Genomic DNA, 22578 nt, shown 5'->3' on the forward strand with positions numbered 1-22578 from the left:
GTGAGCCAAGTGCCCCTGTCCACCCCACCCCCAGAGCACCAAGAGTGGGGACAGCGGGGAGCCCGTAATGGGCAGCCAGGGTTGAATTCTTCTTTCTTTCTAAACAGTGATGCGTCTGTCTTTTCCAGGGACCTGAGTAACAACAAGATTAGTTCCTTAAGCAACTCCTCGTTCACCAACATGAGCCAGCTGACCACTCTGTGAGTGACCGTGGGGGAGGCGGCGGGAAGGCACAGGGGCCCCTGAGACTTTCCCCGGCCCTGCCAGTCATGCAGACTCCTCACTCACCAGGGAGTGTGCCGGGGCCTGCTGGCCTAAAAGACTTAGAAAACATTTTTTTGTGAAACACAGCATGTATCATAAAAATACACAAAATGTAAGTGTACAGTTTAATAAATAATCATAAAGCTAGCACGTGTGTGAATACCTAAGGCATGAAATAGAACACAACTAGCACCCAAAGAGTCCCCCTGTCCCTTCTGGACCACTGTTCTTTCCTCCCCCACCCCAAGGCAGTCCCTACCCTGGCTTTTATGGTGATCATTTCTCACGATCATTTCTCTGATCATCTTTATAACATTGCCATCTGCATATGCATTTCTACACAATGAAGTTCAATTCTGCCCGTTTTGGAACCTGTTGTAAATTGAACCATACAGGATATACTCTTTTATATCCAGCTTCTTTTATTTGCCATTATGTTTGTGAGATCCACTCATGAGTGAAGCTACAGTCTGTTCATTTTCACTGACAGGTAGTATTCCTTTGTAGAAATATGCTATACTTTTCCTTGTCTGTTTTACTGTGGGTGGATATTTGGGCTATTTACAGTTTGGACTATTGTGAACAGTGACCCTCTGAACATTTTTGTGCCCATATTCTAAAATGTTTCATGACTGCTTTAATTATATTGCAAGAAATTGATCAGAAAGTGTTAATAAGCATCCCCGTTATTTGCCTGGAGTTTCAGAGTGTATCTCATCCACCTTCCTAACACCTCATTTCACAGATAATGGGCCAAGAACTTAAGAACTTTCCCCTAAGTTTTACTGCAGTCATATCGTGGAGCCAGCACCCAAAAGCGGGGTTCCTGACAAACACAGGCCCCCAGGAGCTGAACATGGGCCTGAGGCCATGACCTGCTGGCTCCCGGTTACTCACCTGCACTTTGCTGCCCCCGGATCTACTGGTCCAGTGGGTCCCATTTCCAAGTCTTCATAGGCCTGTGTGTGAAGCTGCCATGGTCTAGGGCAGTGCTCTCAGCCAGGGGTGACTCTGCCCTCCAGGAGACACTCGGCCATGTCTGAAACATTTTTGTCCATCACAGCTGGTTGAGGGCAGAGGAAGTTACTGGCATCTCGTGGGTAGGATGCTGCTAGATACCCACAGTGCACAGGACAGTCCTCAGCAAAGAACAGTCGCAGTGCTGGGGATGGAAGCCCTGCCCTAAGTGACCCTGGCAGCTGCAAGGGTCAACAGAGCCCTTTCCTGCACTAGGAGCATCTCTTTTCTCTTGTTAGTATTTTTAAAATACCTTCATTAAAGTATATTAATATACAATAAACTGCACATACTTAAATTGTACACTCTCATATATTTAGACTTGTGTTCACACCCATGGAACCTCACTACAGTCAAGGTAGGAAGCAGGATCATCACCCTAGCAGTTTATTCATGCCATAGACAATCCCTCCCCAGCCCCCAGCCCCAGGCAACCACCAACCTGCTTTCTAGGGATGAATTTGCATCTCCTAGGCAGTTACGTAAATGGAATCATAAAAGAGTACTCTTTTGCTTGGCTGCTTTCAGCCAGGCACAATTATTTTGAATTCACCCATGTTCTTCTCATACTGGTAATTCCTTCCTTTTTATTACTGAGTAGTACTCCATTGTATGGGTATACCACAGTCTGTTTATCTCTCCATCTGCTGATACACATTTGGGTTGTTTCCTTTTAGAGCTATTACAATGATCATTTCCCTTATCATCAATCTGCCTGTCTGCCTTGATAATTCATTTATTTGGAAGCCTTTGGGGAGGATTTAGCCTGAGGGCTCTGGAAGCTGAGGAACTGAAGTAAAACCCCAGCTTCCTAACTTAATAATGTGACCCCAGGGAAGTTCTTTCACCTGGCAGATCTGATTCTGCATGTATAAGACAGGTAGTCATGGTGTTTTCCTCACTGTCACAGCTTCCCCAGGGTAAATTACTGTGCATGCCCGACTCCAGCTGTCTGCTGTGGAAGTGAGGGGCTAGGGTTATAAGCTCCTGAGGCAGGTTCTGGTCAGGTGTCAACTTCCCAGAGACCCCACCATGGCCCCTGCTGCTGCAGCCTCTACAGGGGATGTCCGTCCTCATAACAGAGACTACCCCTTACTGAGGGGCTATCGGGAGGCAGGCACTGTGCTGACAGCTTCACCTGGGTGATGTCCTTCAGCCCACAGAAAAGCCCCACCCAGTTGGCATTGTTTTTGCCCCTATTCCGCAGCTGAAGGAGCTGACTGAGGCATGAAGGGATTGGGGGACAGGCCCAGAGTCCTATGGCTTCATACGCTAGAGTCTTGGACTACACTCTCTTCCTCTGCTTGGCCTCCCTCAAAATGGGACTGAGCAAAGCCACTGCTGCATCCTGAGGGCCTGGCTGGGCTGCACGGGCCTGGGTGGTGACTGGGCACCCTCTTGCTTCCCTCAGGATCCTCAGCTACAATGCCCTCCAGTGCATCCCGCCACTGGCCTTCCAGGGGCTGCGGTCCCTGCGCCTGCTGTAAGTCTTGCTCTTCATTCCTCCAGGGAAACTGGCCCCTCTGAAGGCCCTGCCACCTGCTGGTGAGCAGAAATGTCCCCACATCTGGGGCCCCAGCTGGGCGCACTGTGTCCAAAGTGGGGAAGGGCAGTCCACTCTCACTCAAGCCCCCAATGGAGGCCAGGAATGAATGGGAAACTCTCTGAGAAAAGGGGCTGCTGTCTGCCCACGTTGTCTGTGGTGTGTGGGGGAGTGTGATCTGAGGGGGCATCCGACATAAGTTATCCTCTCATTTGCGTGTGAGCCTCCTGATCAGATGGAGAATGTTGGCAAGAGAATCATGAGCCTATTCTAAGCATTCCCACTGTGAGGTTTTTCCCTGTGATCAAAGCCCTCTGTCATGCCTGTTAAGATGACCTGTCATGTATCCGTGCACACAAATCCTCTGGCAGCCCCACGTGGGGAGATGTGACTTTCTTCACCCCCAACCTATGGTTTGCAATATTAACTTCCTGACCAAGGAGAAGCCTTTCCCAGCTGAGGGGCACATGGCAACACATGTTCCATTTGTCATGCAAATAGAAATGGTGCTTGAGTCACGTATGATGGCAAACAGAGTCTTCCAGAGGGCAGAGGTCCATTATTAGGGGCTCCCTCTGCCTCGCCTGTGTCCAAAAGGGCATGGATGGTCTCAGAGCTCCCTCGTGGCACTGAGAGCTCTCAGAGGGTTGTGCCTGACCCACCACCAGTTCTTGCGTATCTTTGTCTGCATGAGGCACTGACAACCTCGTCTCTCCTCAGGTCCCTGCATGGAAATGACATCTCCACCCTCCCAGAGGGCATCTTCGCAGATGTGACCTCCCTGTCTCACTTGTAAGTAACTCTGCCCCAAATCTCAGGTTCTTTTGAGATTTAAACAGAACTTGGATTCCAAGAAAGACCCACCTCCTGAGACTGTTAGAATTTGTTGATTTTACCCTGAAACTAATTTAGCCTGTGAACTTCATGTGCTCCCCATGTGAGAAGCTTACACATGCAGTGTAAGAGTTGCAACAATGAAATGTGAGAATAATTCTTCACAAGCAATAATAAAAGTAGTAATGATCATTTACTGTTTGCCAAGCACTTCACCTGCATCAGCTAATTTAATCCTCACATACAGGTCAGAAAGCCTTTTGGTGTCCCCAACATCTCTAGGCAAAGTTCATTCACTCAACAATCTCATTGGATTTTCTCAATTCAAGACTCACTTTTTCCACATTTTAATCTCTGAATTAAAGTGTGTTTACAAAGTATCTTACAAGTGATCAGTGTGTTTAACATGGTAATATTTCTCTACCCCTCCCAAAGCATGTTAAATCAGTAGTGCATCTAACAAACTTAGACTTGAGGAAATTAAATAGCAGTAAGTGTCATTCCTTGTGGGGCTGCTTGGGGCAAGACTTTGCTACATAGGAAAACTTTACCCATGTTGTCTCATTTAGTCCTTGACCAAAATGAGAAGTAGATTTTGTGCTCTGTGCCAGCTCCACAAACTTGACAGGGGCTGCCTTGATCCCTAGCTCCAAATGGGACTAGGCAGTAGCCTGGGAAATGTACATGTGCTTGTATTCAGGTGTGTGCACATGCAATACTGGTGGAATATATGTGTGTGTGTGCATACATTTATCTATTATCTCCTCTGCAGGGAAGGGCTGCAATTATTCCATAGGGATTCTGGAGTACGTACAAGGAGTCAAGGGATAGTAAAGGATGGCACAGACTAACCCCATTCACTCTGGGCTTCACAAAGGCCATGCGCCATCTGAAGGGAAGGGTGCACCCACGGCCCTATAACAAGTCACAAGGTGGCCCAAAAGTTAGTACCCTGTGTTTCTGGGTCCTGGAAGTGACCTCTATTCCTACAGTGACTCTGTCCTGGGTCTCTCCTCTTCACTGTCAGTGTGCAGGAGGGGTACGTGGGCCAGGGGATGTGGTTGAGGGTGAGGTCTGCCATATTTAAACCACTTGAACTCTAGACTAGGAATCAGAATGTGTGGCATTAGGTCCATGTACTAACATCAATTTGCAGCAGGATCTCAACCATTCATTTCTTTAGATCTCTTTCCTCACCTGTACAGAGGTTATTTCTAAGGTCTGCTGTCAGGTTCTCACATGCTTATCACTCTCCTGGCTTCAGTACCCTGCACATCTCTGCTGCTGTTTACTTCTATGTGTACTGTGCAGTTAGCTTATCTTTCATCCATTTGTCCATCCATCTATCCATCAAAGAATATTCACTATGTGCCAGATGTGTGTCAACATCCCTCAAGGACATTCTTTGTTTCTATAATCTGGCATTCTGTTGTCTCTAGTCTGCTGTATTCTGGAAAGCTAGATTTCTGAATTCATTAAGAATTTGGCATGAAAAGTAAACATGGAATGATTAAGTAAATCATGGCGTGCCTGTATGACAGAACAGCAAGTAGTTACTTATGATAATTATGGCACTGTAATCTATTATTTGATGAAAACACAGAATAAAGAAGATGGTACACTCTCATTTCAATATGTACATATATGAACACAAGCACCGGAAGGGAATACACACAAATTAAATTAGCTGCATTTATGAGATGACAGATGACTCTTCTCTTTTTGAATTTCCTTTGCCTTCATTTTTCATGCTTTTAGGGAGGCATTCATTCAGCAAACATATCAGGCATGGGTGGGATTCAGGGTTTCTGCTCTCAAAAGACTGAAGTCCAGTAGGAGACAGGGATGCACACAGATAAATTCGCTGGGAACAGGATGGGCAGAGGAGGTATGGCTCAACTGAAGGAGATTTTGAAGGTTTAGCAAATGCTAAACTCTACAGTTGGCACCTCTGTGAAACAGACACAGGAAAGCTATTTTGGTCTTGGTTCCACTAATAGAAGCCCAGCAGGGCCTTGGCGTGAACGCATTGAATATCTACTGTTTCAACTATTTCCAAATCACACCAAAGATCAACAACACAGGGTTATTTATTCCTTTGTTGGGGTGTGAACCTAAACCCTCAGTCCTTTGGATTACCAAGCAGTCTGCCTGCTGTCCCCACCGCTGTGTCCCAGCGGGGCCTGTGACACACTCCCCACTGAGTTCACAGTAGTTTTTGCTGGGAAAAATGGTCCCCAGGTGTAAGTGCACTGCTGGTACTACTGAAATAGCCACACAAACCCAGCCTTTGGGTAAGTGAGTGCTTGAATGTTGAACTGAGGTGTGGCTGGGAATCTGTTCTGTACAGAGGCAAGGAAGGCATATGTCGATCAAGCCAGAATGTATAGTTTTGAATAGCTTTATATGGACTTTGGTGGAAGTTTTCATTATTTATTTTTATTTATATTTTTATCTTAAGAGTCAGAAAAGGATACCTAATTCAAGGTGTAACTTTGCAGTTGGGAGGAATATATGCGGGAATGGGAATTGTAAAGATCCTAAGATATGTCAAGGGGCTCCACATTCTCCGTGGCCCGCACTGCATCTTTTTGGCGTTTTCTCTAAATGAGCTATAAGTCTGAAAGAAGAGGGCTTTTATAATGAACTTTATAAATTCTTGGCTCATTACCAGACCACACTTCTGCCGTGTACTACAAAAAACATTTTTTAGACAGATTCTGTACTTATCTTCGAATAACATAATTACATTACCTTGCTGAGTTTATGATTAAAATATTAATCCAGTGAATAATATTCCACATTTTGAATATATCACAATTTTTGTATTCCTATTTTTTTTTAACACCCTGAAACTTCAAAAAATCAAAGTGTCTGAGCTTCCTCTACCTCTGAGAAGCCCTGGCACTGTTCAGCGGAAAGAGGAAGGTGTCACCCTGTCCCATTAGCCAAGATGGATGCTGTCAGCAAATCAGGACAGAAAAAATTAAATACACATTGAGGTTGAACCGGCTTTCTTTTCCAAGCTGCATTATTCCCTCGGCACCCATTTTAGGTTAAATGTGCTTGTCTTTCTCCCCCGTCCAGATTGCAGGCTCTTTATCGAATCATAAAGTGAGCCCCAGAGATGTTAAGCAAGCCGCTCAAGGTCACCCGGGCAGTGAGCAGCTGCACTGGGGCCAGAGCCCAAGACTTGTTCAGCCTGCTTTATAAGATCGCACAGGCATCAGCTGTGCTATTCTGGGGACTTCGTGCTCAGAGTCGCTGCTGCTTTTCTCAGACTGCATACATCTCAGGGGGGACCACTTTCTCTGCGTTGCCCAGAAACAGGTGGAAAATGGCAGTACATCTATTTGTGACTTAATAAATATGCTTGTTCTCATTAACATTATTCAGTCTTATATTTTCAAAATGATGTCAATATAAATGACTCTAGGCACATGGCTCTGATGTTTCTATTTGCTGGATTGAAGAATGCTGGTCCCCTTGCACCCCCCCAATCCATGTTTTGTTCATCTCCAAATCTCTCACTGTGGCTTAGTGAGAAGATCATAAACTTGTGCACCAGACTGGTGAACAGGAAGAGGCTGGCTGTAAATGGTGTTGGGGTGGGGATGGGAGGGGCAGGCATGGCCTTACACTGCTGGTGAGTGTAAGCCAATCCACGCTTTTTTGGAGGGCAGCTATTACCATTTTACATATACCTCCTCTGTGACCTGAATCCTACTTCTAAGCATCTATTCTGGAGAAACACTTACACCTCACAAAGAGGCATGAACAAGAGTGCTCACTACCATTGGAAAGAACCAGAATGTCTGGCAACAATACATTCCTCAGGAAGCTAATGGTATATCCATTCTGGGGGTGCTCTGAAGCAGTTTGGCAAAATGAGGTGGATCCATAGATGCTGACCTAGAAAATCCCTAAGACCTGCAATCTCGTGACAAGAGGCAAGCTGCTCAGTAATGATGTGTAGTGGATGGATATAATCTGTGAAGAAGAACCATGTGAACAAATACAGGAAAGGACTGAAGGCTACAGGCCTGAGCACAGGGACTGTGCTGCTTTTTTGTAATGCTGTACTGTTCCCCCCACACTGACAACGGGGGGTTTCCAGACGCTCTATTACAAACGACGCTGAGATCAGTACCACTGCACAGCTGTCTTCACACACTTGCGCAGGTACAGCTGTGAGATGAACTCCCAGAAGCAGAATTGCTGAATCAAAAGGCAACCGCATTGGTGATTTGATAGCTATCCCTCTTCATAGGAATCTTACCATTTTCCATTCTTATCAGTAACATAAGAATAATGTACGTTTTTTAAAAACTGAGGTGAAATTCTCACAATATAAAACTAACCATTTTAAATGTGTGCAGATTAGTGGCATTTAGTACATTCACAATGTTGTGCAAGGTGGAGGCTTTTGTCTGCAGTGTTTGGAAGTGGTTATGAAAGAATGCATTCACGTGCTCCTTGTTTAATTAAAAATGAAAAGAAAAATACAGGAGTCTGGGCTTCAGAATCAGACCGCCCTGGGCCTGGCTCTGGCTGGTGGCCCTCACTGATGGTGTGACCTCAGGGAAATGACTTCTCATGGGAAGGAACATGTTCACTATGGGGCCAGTGGGAGGATAGACATCATGGTGGAAAAGCAGCTGGTTTGTCACAGCAATGAACAGTGGCTCCGTTCTGCCCCTTGCGCTCTAGAGACAAAGCAGTCAGAGGCTCTGGCCTCTGCAACATGAGTTCAAATCCCATGTCCCCACTTTCCCTGTGCTATCTTAGGCAAGTGCCTCAAGCTTTTTGAGCCTGTTTCAACATGTAAAATGAGGATAGGAAGGTGGGTGAGGACTAAGAACACAAGTGATCTAAGACCCTGCTGGCTGCACAGTAAATGCTCATGTATTTACTGTCAGGGGACTATTAGGATTTTTTTGTCAGCCCTGGGCAGGGTGCCTGGCACCCTAGGTGCCCAGTGTGTGAAGGACCTCATGGAGCCAAAATGCCCACTTCTCTCTGCTCTCTGACCCAGGGCCATCGGTGCCAACCCCCTGTACTGTGACTGCTACCTCCGCTGGCTATCTGGCTGGGTGAAGACAGGCTACAAGGAACCAGGCATTGCCCGCTGTGCTGGGCCCCCAGACATGGAGGGCAAGCTTCTCCTTACCACACCTGCCAAGAAGTTTGAATGCCAAGGTGAGCCCAGGAGCATGAGGGAGGGCTGCTGGGTACCAGGTTGCATCCCTACCTCCTGCTGCTGGGGGCCCACAGGACCTGCCCAACCTTGGCAGGGCCTTCCAGATGTTCCTGTGTCCCTGCGGTGACCAGCTGGGTGGGGGGCAGGTGACAGGAATGAGACACCTACTGCTTGTTAGCATGTCTGCCTTCTAGTCTTGACATACAATGAATTAAAAAGCCAGGCAGAAAATCTCAGGCAGTACAGGCTTTAATCCCTCCCTGGGGTTAAGTAAGGAAAATAAAAATAGCAGCAGTGTTTCTGGAAGCTCCCAGCCTCTCAGCAGTACAAGCACTCAGACCTCCCTTTCATAGAAATTGTGTGCAGCAATTAGCTTAAACCCCTGAGCCACTGCACCCCGCTGCTGCTCTCCTGACATTTACAGAAATATATAGCCTGAATGTGATCAGAGACTCATACAGGCTTTGCTCCAAAGGTGCCTCACTCTGGTTTCTGTAAATACTCATTCAGGGATTGATTGACTGATTGACTGGCGGCCCAAGCCCTGGGAGCCCTGCTGAGCAGAGGGAGGTGGCCGAGTGGCTGCCCTGGGCCCACAGCTCGGTGTGCTGGAGGAAAGCTGGGGGAGGGCACTGGAAGCCATGGGGCACAGCCCCTGCCCTCTGTAAACTCACAGACCACCATCGGAAATGAAAGTGACAGCATAGGTTCATGCGGAGGCCTCAGGCCACCCTGTATGCTGCATATGGTCACAGGGGTAATGCTCGGAGGGATCTGGTCTGTAGCTTGGCTATTGGCTGTTGGGAACAGGCCAATTTATGTTGAAACATTTGCTTAGCATTTATTTAATGGCGTGGGGTTGGTACTAGTAAGAAGTTGAAAAAAAATTTTTTTATTGAAGTATAGCATGCATAACAGAAAAGTACACAAATTTTAAATGAATGGTTCTTTGCATTTTCACAAACTATACACACCAGGTAACCAGCACCCGATCAAGAAAGAGAACCCAGCTGCATCCAGGAAATCCTCTCATGCTTTCTTCCAGTTATTACTGAAAAGTGTTTCTGTTTCCATTCGTGCTCACTCCTCTTGAGCAGAACTGATATTTCTCCACTTCTGGAAGGAGACTTCAGAGGAAGCCCGAGTTAACTGGCTGGTCTTACTGTTTATTCTTGTGAGGTCCTAATGCCCCTCACAGGTGGCGCCCCAGGCAGCCTGGCTGCTAGCTCCCTCCAAGTTCAGGGAAGAGCAGCCAGTGAGTCCTGCGAGGCTGGAGAAGGTCTTGCACACTGCCAGAGAGGTGACTGCAAGGGTCCTTCCCTGCTCCACCTTGGACAGAAACAACTTGCAGCCAAACGGGCCTTTCTCCTAAGCGCGGCGTCCCTGTGGAGCCTTGCCTTTCTTTGCCGAGGTGGCCTCCCTTATTATCCTGGTCAGCGGGTGACAGGGCTGGGGGTAGTTGCCTAGAAGAATGTGAGGGGACCCAGATCCAACTTCACTCACAGCGACTAGGACGCTGTCACACTGGTGGCCTGCACTCCCAGATTAACTCATTTACTCCTCTGGCCCTGTGAGTTGTTAACCCATTTTACAGAGAAGGCTCTGGAGGCCAGGAGGGGGATTATGAAAGGAGGGTGTGAGCAGGACCCAGAGGAAACACAGGGAGGGGAAGGATCTCCGCGGTGAGAGGGCCTCCACAGCTGTCCCTGCAGGGCTGTTCTGCCTCCCACTCCTCCTTGCACTCACACGCTCTCCTGTCTCAGGTTCCCCCACCCTGGCTGTCCAGGCCAAGTGTGATCCCTGCTTGTCCAGCCCATGCCAGAACCAGGGCACCTGCCATAGTGACCCCCTTGAGGTGTACAGGTGTGCCTGCCCCAGTGGCTATAAGGTGAGTGGAGGCTGGGGCCGTAGAGGAGGGCTCCCGTGTGCATGGTTGGGAGGGTTGGGTCTCTCTTGTCACCACTGTGCCCACAATGTCCAGGCAGTGCTTGGCCCACGGCAGGTGCTTGAATGAATGTTTAATCAGTGATCCATATGAATGAATAAATAAGTATCTCCTGGGACAGGGAGGAGACCAGCTATCTGTTGGCTCACACCAACCCTGGGTCTCCCTGGCACTGACTTTCTTCCCCAGGGCCGAGACTGCGAGGTGTCCCTGGAGAGCTGTTCCAGCAGCCCTTGTGGAAATGGTGGGACCTGCCGCCCACAGGAGGGCGAGGATGCCAGATTCACGTGAGCCCTCTGGGGAGTAGGAACCAGTTGGTCAGGGGCTGAGGGGTCCAGCACCCAAGCCTTGGTGCCCTCCTCCCCAGGTGCTCTGGGAGGAGAGAGGGGCAGGCTCAGGGGGAGCAGGCACTCACTAGAGGCCTCAGCACAACCGCCCCCCTACCATGCCCAGTTCCTGTTGCCCAGAGGCAGTGAGAGCACAGAGAGTTTGGGGGCTGCCCCAGTCACAGAGCAGGCACGGTGGGGCTGGGGCTGGGAGCTGCGCTGCCTGCTCCTGCTCCAGACCACTCCCTGCTCTTGCCAAATGCCTGCAGGATCTCCTGTTGGCACTGGGAGTCCATGGCCAAGGGCATATGCCGTGGCAGTGACAAAGGGCAGTTTGTGGGCATTTTAAACCTCTATAATCCCCAATAACCCCCAAAGCCTCCAAGTCCAACATCTGCTTGTTGTGCCAATGCTGCCTGAAGGCAGGGCCCTTAGCCAGCTGCTCCAAGACAGGGGTGGGGAAGCCTCCCCAGAGGTGGGAGCAAGTCCTGGTCATGTCCTCTGGGGCCTCCCCCACCATCTCAAGATGTTGCAGCCCTACAGATTGGGGGGCCTTGGGGTGAGTCCTCTAGGTAGAAATGGGGTGCCTCCCTGAGTTACCTCTCAACCCTGAGGCTTATAGGGCCTCTTCCACTATCCCCCAGCCCCTGCTGCAAGGACTTTCTGAAATGCAAAGCTGATCTCAGCCAGCTTAAAACCCATCTGCTGTCTGCCCCAGCCTTGGAAACCAGGACATGCCCTGCAATTGTGTGTTCAAATCTTTTTGCTCAGATACTCCCCCAAGCAAATTTTTGAAACTACATACCACCATATGTTCTTAGAGTGAAAACTAAAGTTTTTCATTGTAAGTTTAATTTTTCATTGCAAAGGAGATAATTTCCAGGATATTGTACATACTATTAACATTTAAAAATAAAACTATTACTTTTTAAATCACTTATCATTCCTCAGTGGAAGCTGAATAACATGACAGTTTGATACCTTTTTAAAATGATGTAAACAAGCTTCTCTTTAAGTTTAAACATTTTATCCCAGTCTCTCTTCTCCTCGAACTAGTCTTTCACTTTACTCCCCATGCCCCTGCTTCTCTTCTAATGTATTTGTTTTTATGCTAGAGTCTTCCCTTGAGTTCCCTGCCATACTTCTCACCACCAACATCAGTATATAAGTTGAAATTTAGCATTTTTCTTATTTCTTGTCAGCATAAACCTCTGATTAAAAGTTTCTTTTGCACTGAGTTCTTATTATAATTAAATATAATATACAATAGATCAAAACAGCATCACTGTTGTTGGGTAATTCTTACTCATAACATTAAAATTTTACTAGACTGTATCTCTTAATGAGAGAGATGGAACCTCTTTTGGTTTTCTTTTCTTCTAATTGGTTCCTGTGTCCAGGGTGAATAATACAGAGTGAGAAGGCTCAGTAGCCAATCTATTCCTTTTGTTAAAAAATATATATAGCTGTAAATACTGAGAAAGTTTGTTTACATAAATAAAACCCATGGGGTTAGAAGTTTTACTATAGCTATGTCATTTAACTGTTTGAAACCTGAGTTTATATGCCAAAAACTCTAGAGTGATCTGTCATCAAAAGTTATTTTTAGTATATTCTATTAGCTGTCGATTCCATGAGGTCTTCCTTCATTTATTTTTAATGCACAGACCTGGAAATCCCTTGATCTGCAAAAGCATTTGTTTATTCACTTTGGAAACATCAGTATTCCTAACTGTCCTCTTATTTGGTGCCTGAGTGTTTGAGGCCCCAGGCATGCTCCAGCTCGGACTTGGGTTGGGAGAGATGCTTGGGCCCTTCTGGAGCTCTGGGAAGAGCTTGTGCAGAACCTGAAGGTCTGGAAATTAATTTTTCAGACCTCTCCTGCCCACATACCCCTTGGAAAATCCCAGATGCCCCAGGGGAAGGTGTACCAGTTTGATGATCACTGATCTCTAGGACCCTTCGTGACATGTTCCTGTTGACCCCCAGTCCCGTTCTCACTCCGTCTTTGAAGTATGTGTTCCCTACCGCTTGAACTATCTGGATGAGCAGGTCCCTTCCCAGAGGACTGACTCTCTTCCGGGCTTTTGCCCAGTCCTCTGCCCCCACCACCTTCCCTCCTCTTCCTCCTCTCTCCTGTTGGGGGTCATCACCCCCTCCAGGAAGCCTGCCCTGACCACTCCGTCCAAGGAGGACCTAGGTGTCCTCTGCCCCTTTGTCCACCCTTCCCAGTTTCAATGTTGCACCATCCTGATACCGCCTTTCCTCTGGTTGCCTGTCTCCTCATTGTCTCCCCATTAGACTGAGTGAGTCCCAGGAGTGAAGGCCAGTCTCGTTCACCTCTAACCCCACCACCTAGCAAGGGCCTAACCCAGAGTAAGGAGCAAAACCCTGGGGTGAGAACAGTTACCGGTGGCCACAGGCTGCCACCAGTGCCTCAGGAAGCTGCTGCCCCGGCCATGGGCCCATCGTCCTTTCCTTCCTCCCCTGCTCCTCACAGGTGCTCCTGTCCCCCTGGCTTTGAAGGACCCACCTGTGGGGTGAACAAGGATGACTGTGTGGAGCACGCATGTGCCAACGGGGGCATCTGCGTGGATGGTGTGGGCAACTACTCCTGCCGGTGCCCCCAGCAGTATGCTGGTAGGCCTGGCGGGATTTGAGTGTCTGTGGGGAGGTGCGCGGGCCCTGAGCCCCCTTCCTGTGGGTGGGAGGGGTGGGGCTCAGGTGGTTTCTGCTGGGCTAGCTGTCTGGTAGAGCACATGGGCAGTTTCTTTCCTGTCCCTCCCTCAATCTTTCCCCAGGAAAGGCTTGTGAGCAGCTGGTGGACTTCTGCTCATCGGATCTGAACCCGTGTCAGCATGATGCCCAGTGTGTGGGCACCCCAGATGGGCCCAGGTCAGTGCCGCCTGTTTCCAGGGCCAGGGAAGGGCCTGGGCCTTGAAGTCTCCTCCCTATCCTATTTCCTCATCTGTGAAGTGGGTTTGGTCTCAGCTGTACAGGGTCCCTGCGAGTCAGTGGGGGGCAGGGTGGTGATGGTGGTTATGGACACAGTTTTACTGTCAGACAGACCTGGGTTTACAGCATGACGCTGAATAGCTGCCTTGACTCCTTTGAACCTGTTTTCTCATCTGCAAACTGGGTGTACCAGTAGCTTCCTCCTGGGGTGGTTCAGGAGGAAGTGATGGGGTCCTTACCATTCCATCTGTAGGGGGAGCACTTACTCCATGCCTGAGATCTGGTAAGTGCTCCACAAATAGCTCTTCTCATTCTAGATGCACAGTTTCTCATCCCCAATTACAAAATGCACAAAACTTTGAAACCAAGGGCCTATTTGATAGCAAAATCTGATCTGACCTGAATGTATTTGGTAATAAAAGCTGAGCTGCACTGATATGAGGTTATTTACAACCACTATTCATCCCACATATTGTGACTATAGGTAGACTTTGATACAGAAACATGAACATGTTTAATTAAGGGGCTGGTTCAGATCCCATTGGCATGGTACATAATATAGTTGTGGCACTGTATTACCTTGACAAAATCAAAAAGAAATCTGAATTTCAAGACCTATATGCCCCCAGGAGGTTTGGATAAGGGGTTGTTGACTATATGACCATCGTTGTTACTGGCATTTGTGGAAGTGCTTTGTCCCCCTGAAGACTATGATATGAGGGTCATGGGTTTTTTAAATGTCGCTCCCATCTGCAGTTTTGTAAACATAATCTCATTCCTGGCACCCGTTGAGAGCAGGACTTCTTGAGGTCTGTGGCTTAGGGACCCAAACCCAGGGCTTCAGGGCAGGGCAGGGAGTGGAGTCCCCTTGGGAGCCCATGATCCAGCAGGAGCCACCTGAGGCTCATGAGCAGGAAGTGGGAGCCAGGGGATAATATTGAGGCCTGATCCAGAATCAAGGGGTGCATGATGCTGCACTACTGGGCAAGCTGCCAGGAGGGGTCAGCACGGCAGATCCAGGAGCAGTGGGAGACCAAGGGGCATGCCCACTCCTCAGAGGGGGGGATAAAGCAGGGGAGCCAACAGTCCCACACACAGGGATGAGCCCACAGTGGATGGGTGATGTGCGTGCTCTCAACATCCTGGCTTGGAGGGAAGATGGAACTGACAGAGCCCAGCTGCCCCTGGCACCCAGCAGGCATTCGGTACCTTCGCTGAATGAAGGACTGAGTGAATGACTGTAAATGAATGGGTGGGTGGAGACTTAGCTACTGTGACATTTTTCAGATTGCAGCTCAAGACCCAATAGTGGATTTGATCAAATGGGTGGGTCAAGATTAACATTAAAAAACAAAATATCAGAGTGCATCATGCCATTTCAGGTAGTAAGGATACATATTGTGGCATGAAACTGGTTTGAGGTGTGTGTGTGCATATATGTGTACTGGGTAAGAAGATATTTCTTACAGCTTGAAAAACAGAGTAAACAAACTTCCAGGCAGGAAGGAGCACCCACCTGCCAGGCTGTGCGGTTGAGTACGGACGGAGCTTACAGTTTGGAAGGGTTTCCAGCAAGGGACTGCTCAAGGGTGGCTGGGGGCTTGCTGGAGGGGGGTAGGTATTGGCCTGGTGGGACCAAGGCAGGGAGCGAGAAGGGGCTATTCCAGAATCAACAGGGGTGAGGCGGGGAGGTACTGGTGGGGTGGGGGCTGCTGCCAGCGGAGACAGGTTGACCATAGGTAGGCCTTGTGGGTGCGAGGGCAGGACCGGGAGCAGCTGGCAACGCTGTGACTGAAAAGTGGGCAGTGGAGTGTGCTCTTTGATAGGCAAATGGTTGGCCAAAATGGATTTCAGGTGAGCGGTACAGCACCCGTGAGAGCTGGCAAGCTGGTGGCTAGCCTGGAGAAGGGCGTACTGAAAGCTGGGCACCTGGGCCGCTGGGTTTGGGGAGGCTGGGAAAGGGGGTCTGGTGAGCCCCAGGATGCAGGGCTGTGTGCTGGGGAGCAGCCAAGCAGCTGGGGTGAGAAGGGGCTGACATTTGGCCTTGGGTGCACCATTGGTGGTGTGGGCGGGTCCTGCACAAGAGTCCCATTTCCTCCTGTTGGGGGGCATCAACCTCCCAGCCCAGAACCCACCCCGCAAGCCTACCCAAGCTCCCTTCAGGATGGGCTGGGGGCATCTCCATTTCCAGGGGTTTTCCATAGACCCACGGGGCCTGGAGGGTCTCTGTCGCACACACAGCCCCTGGGCCCCACAGGCTCCTGGCTGACTGCCCACCACCCTGCCTGTGCCCCAGGTGTGAGTGTGCACCAGGTTATGCAGGTGACAACTGCAGTGAGAACCAGGACGACTGCGGGGATCACCACTGCCAGAATGGGGCCCAGTGCGTGGACGACGTCGATGGCTACTCCTGCCTCTGTGCTGAGGGCTACAGGTGGGTGGCCCCCAGGGGCACTCGGAGCCCGCGACTCCTCCTTGCTGTCAGCCGCTGAGTGGGCAGGAGCCCAAGGCATGGCCAGAGGGAGGGAAGAAGTCACAGTCTGGGAGTTTAACTGGCTGTGCCGTCACCAGCTGTGTGGTCTTGGGAAGCCTCTTAGTTACTCAGAGCATGGGCATAGGGCCCCTAACCCACTGGGTGGAGGGAGAGGGAGGTGGGTCCAGATCACTGGGCGAGGGCCCCCCGTCTTACCTGCCCAGCGATCCTCTGAAGACGCGTCTGGCCATAAAGGTCACTGACTTGTGCACCTTGCTCCTCCAGGAGGAAGAGAGGGCAGCTGCCTTCCTTCTGGCCACCTTCCTCCATTCTTTGCTTGGGTCTTTTTTTTTTTTTTTTTTAGTTTTATTGAGATATAATTCACCCAGTTAAAGTGTACATCTCAGTGGCTTTTAGTATATTCCCAGAGTTGAACATCCATCACCACAATTAATTTTAGACCACTTTCATTACCCCAGCATGAAGCTCCATACTGCTTAGATGACACCCCCATCCTCCCTGTCAGCTCTGGGCAACCACTAATCTACTAATTTCTGTGTCTGTAGATTTGCTTTTTCTGGACATTTCATATAAGTGGAATCATACAATCTATGGTCCTTTGTGATGGACTTTTTTCACTTAGCAACCTGTTTCTGAGATGGTAGCATGTATTAGAACTCCATTCCCTTTTATGGCTGAGTACTGTACCGTCGTGTGGATGGACCACATCTGCCACCCATCAGCGGATAGGCATTTGGGTTGCTGTAGCGTGTGCCAGAATTACCTGTTGGTAGGAATGTCCCCTCCTTGATTTCTTTACTTTAGTAATTGGAGTCTTCTCTCTTTTGCATGTATCTTAAGTCTCAGTTTTCTTTTCTGTAAAATGGGCAGAGTTTACTGACATGAGCAGTGAGTGTTCTCAAGCTTTGAGGTGCACATGAATCACCTGGGATCTTGTTAAAAAGCAGACCCAGCAGCTTTCCATTTCTGACAGGTTCCCAGGTGGTATCACTGCTGCTGCTCCAGGGGCCACCCTTGTTTCTCACCTTGCCTCTCGGTATCCTTCTGGCTCTTAGGTCTCTCAGGGAAAGGGTTCATTGGGAGCATCTCCTGTTGCTTTAAGGATCCAGTTTCCCAAGATATTTGGTGAATTTCTCTCCAGGACTGTGGGAGAGGAGGATGCCCCCTTGTCCCTTTGCCCTGCCCCCTCTGACCTGTGTCCTTTCCCTCTCAGTGGACAGCTCTGTGAGACCCCTCCCCACCTGCCTGCCCCCAGAAGCCCCTGTGAGGGGACTGAGTGCCAGAATGGGGCCAACTGTGTGGACCAGGGCAGCCGGCCCGTGTGCCAGTGCCTCCCTGGCTTCAGCGGCCCTGAGTGTGAGAAGTTGCTCAGTGTCAACTTCGTGGATCGTGACACTTACCTGCAGTTCACCGATCTGCAGAACTGGCCGCGGGCCAACATCACACTGCAGGTGCGTGCCCAGGGTGCCTGGTCACAGAGGGGAGTCAGGCAGCAGGGGACCTTGGCCTCAGGCCCGAGCATCTGGACACACCCCTGCCCAAGAGAACTGGGAGGGCCCTGTGTTAGTCAAAGCTCTTTGGATGTGGCCTCAAGATCTCAGCTGGGACTAGTTTAAGCACAATTAGAAAAGTCACAAAACCAATCTCAGCTAGAGCATGGGTGGAGGTGGTCTCACGTGTGACTGGGTCCAGAAAACCAAACTTGCCAGGATCCTGTTCTGCCATCCTTGTCTCACCACCTGTCGGCTTCAGCCTCAGCGCTGCAGGCAGACATTCTCCCGCGAGTCAGCTCCAGGCTGTATCTTTAACCAAATGTCCCCGGGGTCCCTAATTTTGCCGTTTCATGTCTTGAATTCCTTCTCAGAATATCATTATGTTGAGGGAAAAAGAGCAAGTCCCACTTTAATAGTATTATTTGCTAAACATTTCTTGGGGAGAGGAGAGTGCACATCACGTGACAAAAAATGCAAAACTCTTCGTTAGCTATCTCTCTCTTCTTCCAAAATTCTGTCCCCCGGCCCCAAAGCCACATCTTTCTTCTCTCTTTTCTTCTGTCCTCCTCTCTTCCTTTTTGCCCAGAGCACTTCCACCTCCCAAACACACTCACTCTATCGGCTCTCCAAAATCCTGTCTCCTCACCCCGTCCGCAGAAGAACCACAGACAGCCCAACTGCTCAACAAAGCTAACTCGCCAAGCCCCCAGCCTTCACCTCGGGGCCATCCCAGGGGAGGCGTGTGTCTGCACCCCCCATGCCCGCCCTTCCCTGCCAGCTCTAGTTGGCAACAATCAGTGACCTCAGGGAGATCTCTGATTGCTCTGCCCACTGAGTGTAGTGAGGTAGGGTGCTACAATTGTGCCAGCTCTACAGACTGGGGAGTCAGGGGCCTTAGCAGGAGAAAGAGGGACAGAGGGACAGGGCAGGAGGAAAGGCCATGGTGCCTGCAGCCTCAGAGAGAGCTCTCTGTCAGCATCCACTTGCATGGTTCCAGAGACAGGAGCTGTGTCTCTGACCTGGGGACTGCCAGCCTCAATCAGCATCCCCTGGGGTGGGTATCGCCTGGGCAGAGACAGGCACGCCCTCCTGAGCAGCTCCTTTCAGGTATGGGTGGCCCTGACCGTTAGAGAGCCGTCCTCAACTCGCTCTCTGGTTCCCATGCTTGCCCTAAGGCAGCCTCCTGAGGCTCTCAGACGGGCTACCCCACATCATCTAAGGCTCCTCTCCAGGACAGGGCTTTTGAGGTCTCCTATCTGCTCACCAAGCACCAAGTTTTGAGGCCTCGGCTGGCCCACCTACCTTCCCTGCCCAGCTCTGGCCAGACTGGCAGTGGATGGGATTTGAACTGAGGGCTGCCCGCCTCTGTCAGCATCCCCTGGGGGATGTGTCACCTGGACAGGCCGGGGAGTACAGTTCTGCACACAGCATTTCTCTTCCAACTGTTGTCTCCCATCTGCCCCACCAACTAGCCAGTGTCCCTGCTGTGTGGGATGGGGTGGGAGAGAAAGTGCCATTGCCCATCAGGTCTCCACGGCAGAGGACAATGGGATCCTGCTGTACAACGGGGACAATGACCACATCGCAGTGGAGCTGTACCAGGGCCATGTGCGCGTCAGCTACGACCCAGGCAGCTACCCCAGCTCTGCCATCTATAGGTAGGGCTTCCTCATGCCCACCACCCACCCTCAGGGGCTCCTGGGCCAAGAGCAGGTGGTTACTGGAAGGGTGTTCAAACCATCCAGTGCAGCCCCAGCTTGGGTCTGAAGCTCTCCGAGGTCTGCGTAGTGTCCCGCCCTCCCCCTGCCACCGCTCCCTCACAGGGGCTCCTTGGCCGGGAGGCAGAGGCTGAGGAGTTGGGAACTCCTGCCCCGAACGCCACAGCTTTTCCCAGGGAGTCCCAAGGACGGCAGAAGGGACCAGGCCATAGGCCACGGAGTCCCCACAGTCCCCTCCCGCAGAGACGTGGTCCCTGGGAAGCAGTCAGTGGACTGGCAGCCCCTCTGGGGAAGTGCCAAGGCAGGGAAGGGCCAAGCTGAAGCCTGTCCCCTGATGGGGGCTCCATCTCCTTCTAGTGCCGAGACAATCAATGATGGGCAGTTCCACACGGTTGAGCTGGTCACCTTTGACCAGATGGTGAATCTCTCCATTGATGGTGGCAGTCCCATGACCATGGACAACTTTGGCAAACACTACACGCTAAACAGCGAGGCCCCGCTCTATGTGGGAGGTAAGGCCTGGCCAGGGTGGAGGCTGCAGCTGGCCCTCCCCAGGCCTCCCTATCCCATGATGCTGGCAGCCATTCCAGGTGGGGCCTCTGTTGTACTTTGGCCTGAGGCTGGCCAGATGGGCTGGTGCCCAAGGCACTGGACAGTGGGGAATGTTTCAAGGGGGTGGGGAAGGGTCCTAGTTGATGGCCATGCTGCTGGGGCACTGTGTCCCCCCCTGTGCAGAGTCCAGGTTGCTCTCTGCCCTGCAGGCTGACCAAGGGTGGGTGCCTGACTTGGGCCCAAGGCCCGGCCTGGCAGCAGGCCTGGGACTTGCCCATTTATCTTCCAAACTGTGGGCACCTTTCCTCTTGGCTTTGGGCCAGAAGGGACTTGTCAGTGGTTTAGGGTCCATTCCCAGTCTCCAGCCCTCAGAGGGCCGGGGGCTGCTGCAAGAGGCCCAGGCACGGCAGCTCTCATCAGCTGGGGACCTGCAGGGGTACTGGGTAGGCTTTGCAGGCTAGGTGACCTGCACCTGTGCCATCACCTGCAGACGTTTCTGGGTCTGCAGAGGCAGGTTTTCTGGTGAGGCAGGGCTTTCTCACTGTGGAGTGCTCTGCTGAGACTTGGGGGGTTGCACGTAACTAGCTGTACAACTTTGGGCAAGTCACTATGCACCAGATGGGGTTTAGCAAGTCTTCCCTTGGAGGGTTGCTGTGAAGTGGGTGACAGTGCTGGACACATGGATTCTAGGCCCAGGACCTTTGCTGTTTTGAGGGGGGGGCGTCTCTGGGAGGCAAAAGCTGGTGTCCCAGAGGGAAGGAAGGAGCCCTGGGCAAAGGCAGCCAGACTCCAGGCATCCAGAACTTTACCTGCCAGCTGGACGTTGCCAGGCAAGGCACCCCCAGGCTCTGATCACTAAGGAAGCAGATTCCATTTCTTCTGGGAAAGGAGTCTGGACCCAACAAACTGGCAAAGGACCTTGGCCCAGAATTGCTGAAACAGAAAGACAGAGATTGAAGGCAGGGGGAACACTATGGAGATACCCAGGGGACCTTAGAGGTGGGTGCCAGACATGGTCTTCACCTGACAAGGCCCAGCTCCACCCTGCTTCTCTCACCCCAGGGATGCCGGTGGACATAAACTCAGCCGCCTTCCGCCTGTGGCAGATCCTCAATGGCAGCAGCTTCCATGGCTGCATCCGAAACTTGTACATCAACAATGAACTGCAAGACTTCACCAAGACGCGGATGAAGCCGGGCGTGGTGCCAGGCTGTGAGCCCTGCCGAAAGCTCTATTGCCTGCATGGCATCTGCCAGCCCAGTGCCATGCCGGGGCCTGTGTGCCATTGTGAAACTGGCTGGGGGGGCCTACACTGCGACCAGCCAGCTGATGGCCCCTGCCATGGCCACAAGTGAGCCTGGGCTGGGCTCAGGGAGCCCTCACCCCTGCCCACTGCAAGCTCCCTTTCCTTCCCCACCCTTCCCTGCAAGTTCCACTTCCCTACTCTGAGGGCCGCTGCAAAGATTGTAGTTTTAAACCCCCAAATTGGAACATGTGGCCTAACATAGGGTTTTATTATTTTTTTCTGATTTTCAGTTTTTATTAACAGGAAAAACTCCCTAGAGACAAAACAGAATCACATTTTGTTCCCTTTGTTTCAACCTTGGGGACAGAATAACATCTCGTGAAGCCAAAGCTGGGGTGTGTGGGGTACCCTTGGGTGGGCCTTGGATTGGCTCCAGCCTGCTCTCACATCGCCTTTTCTCTGTCCTCTCTAGGTGTGTCCATGGGAAATGCGTGCCCCTTGATGCTCTTTCCTACAGCTGCCAGTGCCAGGAAGGGTACTCGGGGGCCCTGTGCAACCAGGCTGGGGCACCTGCAGACCCTTGTGGGGTCTTGCAGTGCCTGCATGGCCACTGCCAGGCCTCAGCCACCAAGGGGGTGCACTGTGTGTGTGACCCCGGCTTTTCGGGCGAGCTGTGTGAGCAAGGTCAGGGGCCACCCTCCTGACATGCCCCCTCTATGGTCCCTCCCCACAACTTGGTTTAGCGAGTTGACTTTTCTTCCTCCCAACCTCAGCCACCCCTCTGCGTCCCCTCCCTGCTTTTGCACCTCGGGCTACTGTTGGGCTTTAGTGCCCCAGTGCCTGGGCTCTGAGCCCCATCGGCAGATGCCCCCTATCTCCCTGGCCCAGCTTGCAGCCCCCTGACTGCAGTAGACACCCCTTCTGGCTGGGAGCTCCTTACAGAAGAGACGCCCAGGGTAACATCTTCTGGCTAAACCTCCCCATCTTGGTC

At 50.9% G+C, this 22578-nt stretch overlaps 1 protein-coding gene across 1 annotated transcript in view; it reads left to right on the forward strand.

Annotated features, from left to right (window-relative positions):
• Window positions 1-22578, forward strand: part of SLIT1 (slit guidance ligand 1) — a 158125-nt gene that overhangs the window by 134554 nt on the left and 993 nt on the right. Inside the window, exons 23-36 of the mRNA XM_017664938.3 lie at window positions 129-200; window positions 2693-2764; window positions 3545-3616; window positions 8694-8857; window positions 10622-10746; window positions 10993-11090; window positions 13630-13769; window positions 13931-14024; window positions 16381-16518; window positions 17792-18029; window positions 19599-19729; window positions 20147-20301; window positions 21404-21692; window positions 22060-22271. Coding sequence (XP_017520427.3) covers window positions 129-200; window positions 2693-2764; window positions 3545-3616; window positions 8694-8857; window positions 10622-10746; window positions 10993-11090; window positions 13630-13769; window positions 13931-14024; window positions 16381-16518; window positions 17792-18029; window positions 19599-19729; window positions 20147-20301; window positions 21404-21692; window positions 22060-22271 — 2000 coding nt within the window. The remainder of the gene's footprint in view (window positions 1-128; window positions 201-2692; window positions 2765-3544; window positions 3617-8693; window positions 8858-10621; window positions 10747-10992; window positions 11091-13629; window positions 13770-13930; window positions 14025-16380; window positions 16519-17791; window positions 18030-19598; window positions 19730-20146; window positions 20302-21403; window positions 21693-22059; window positions 22272-22578) is intronic.

The sequence above is a fragment of the Manis javanica genome, chromosome 7, assembly GCF_040802235.1.
Source record: "Manis javanica isolate MJ-LG chromosome 7, MJ_LKY, whole genome shotgun sequence".
NCBI lineage: Eukaryota > Metazoa > Chordata > Mammalia > Pholidota > Manidae > Manis > Manis javanica.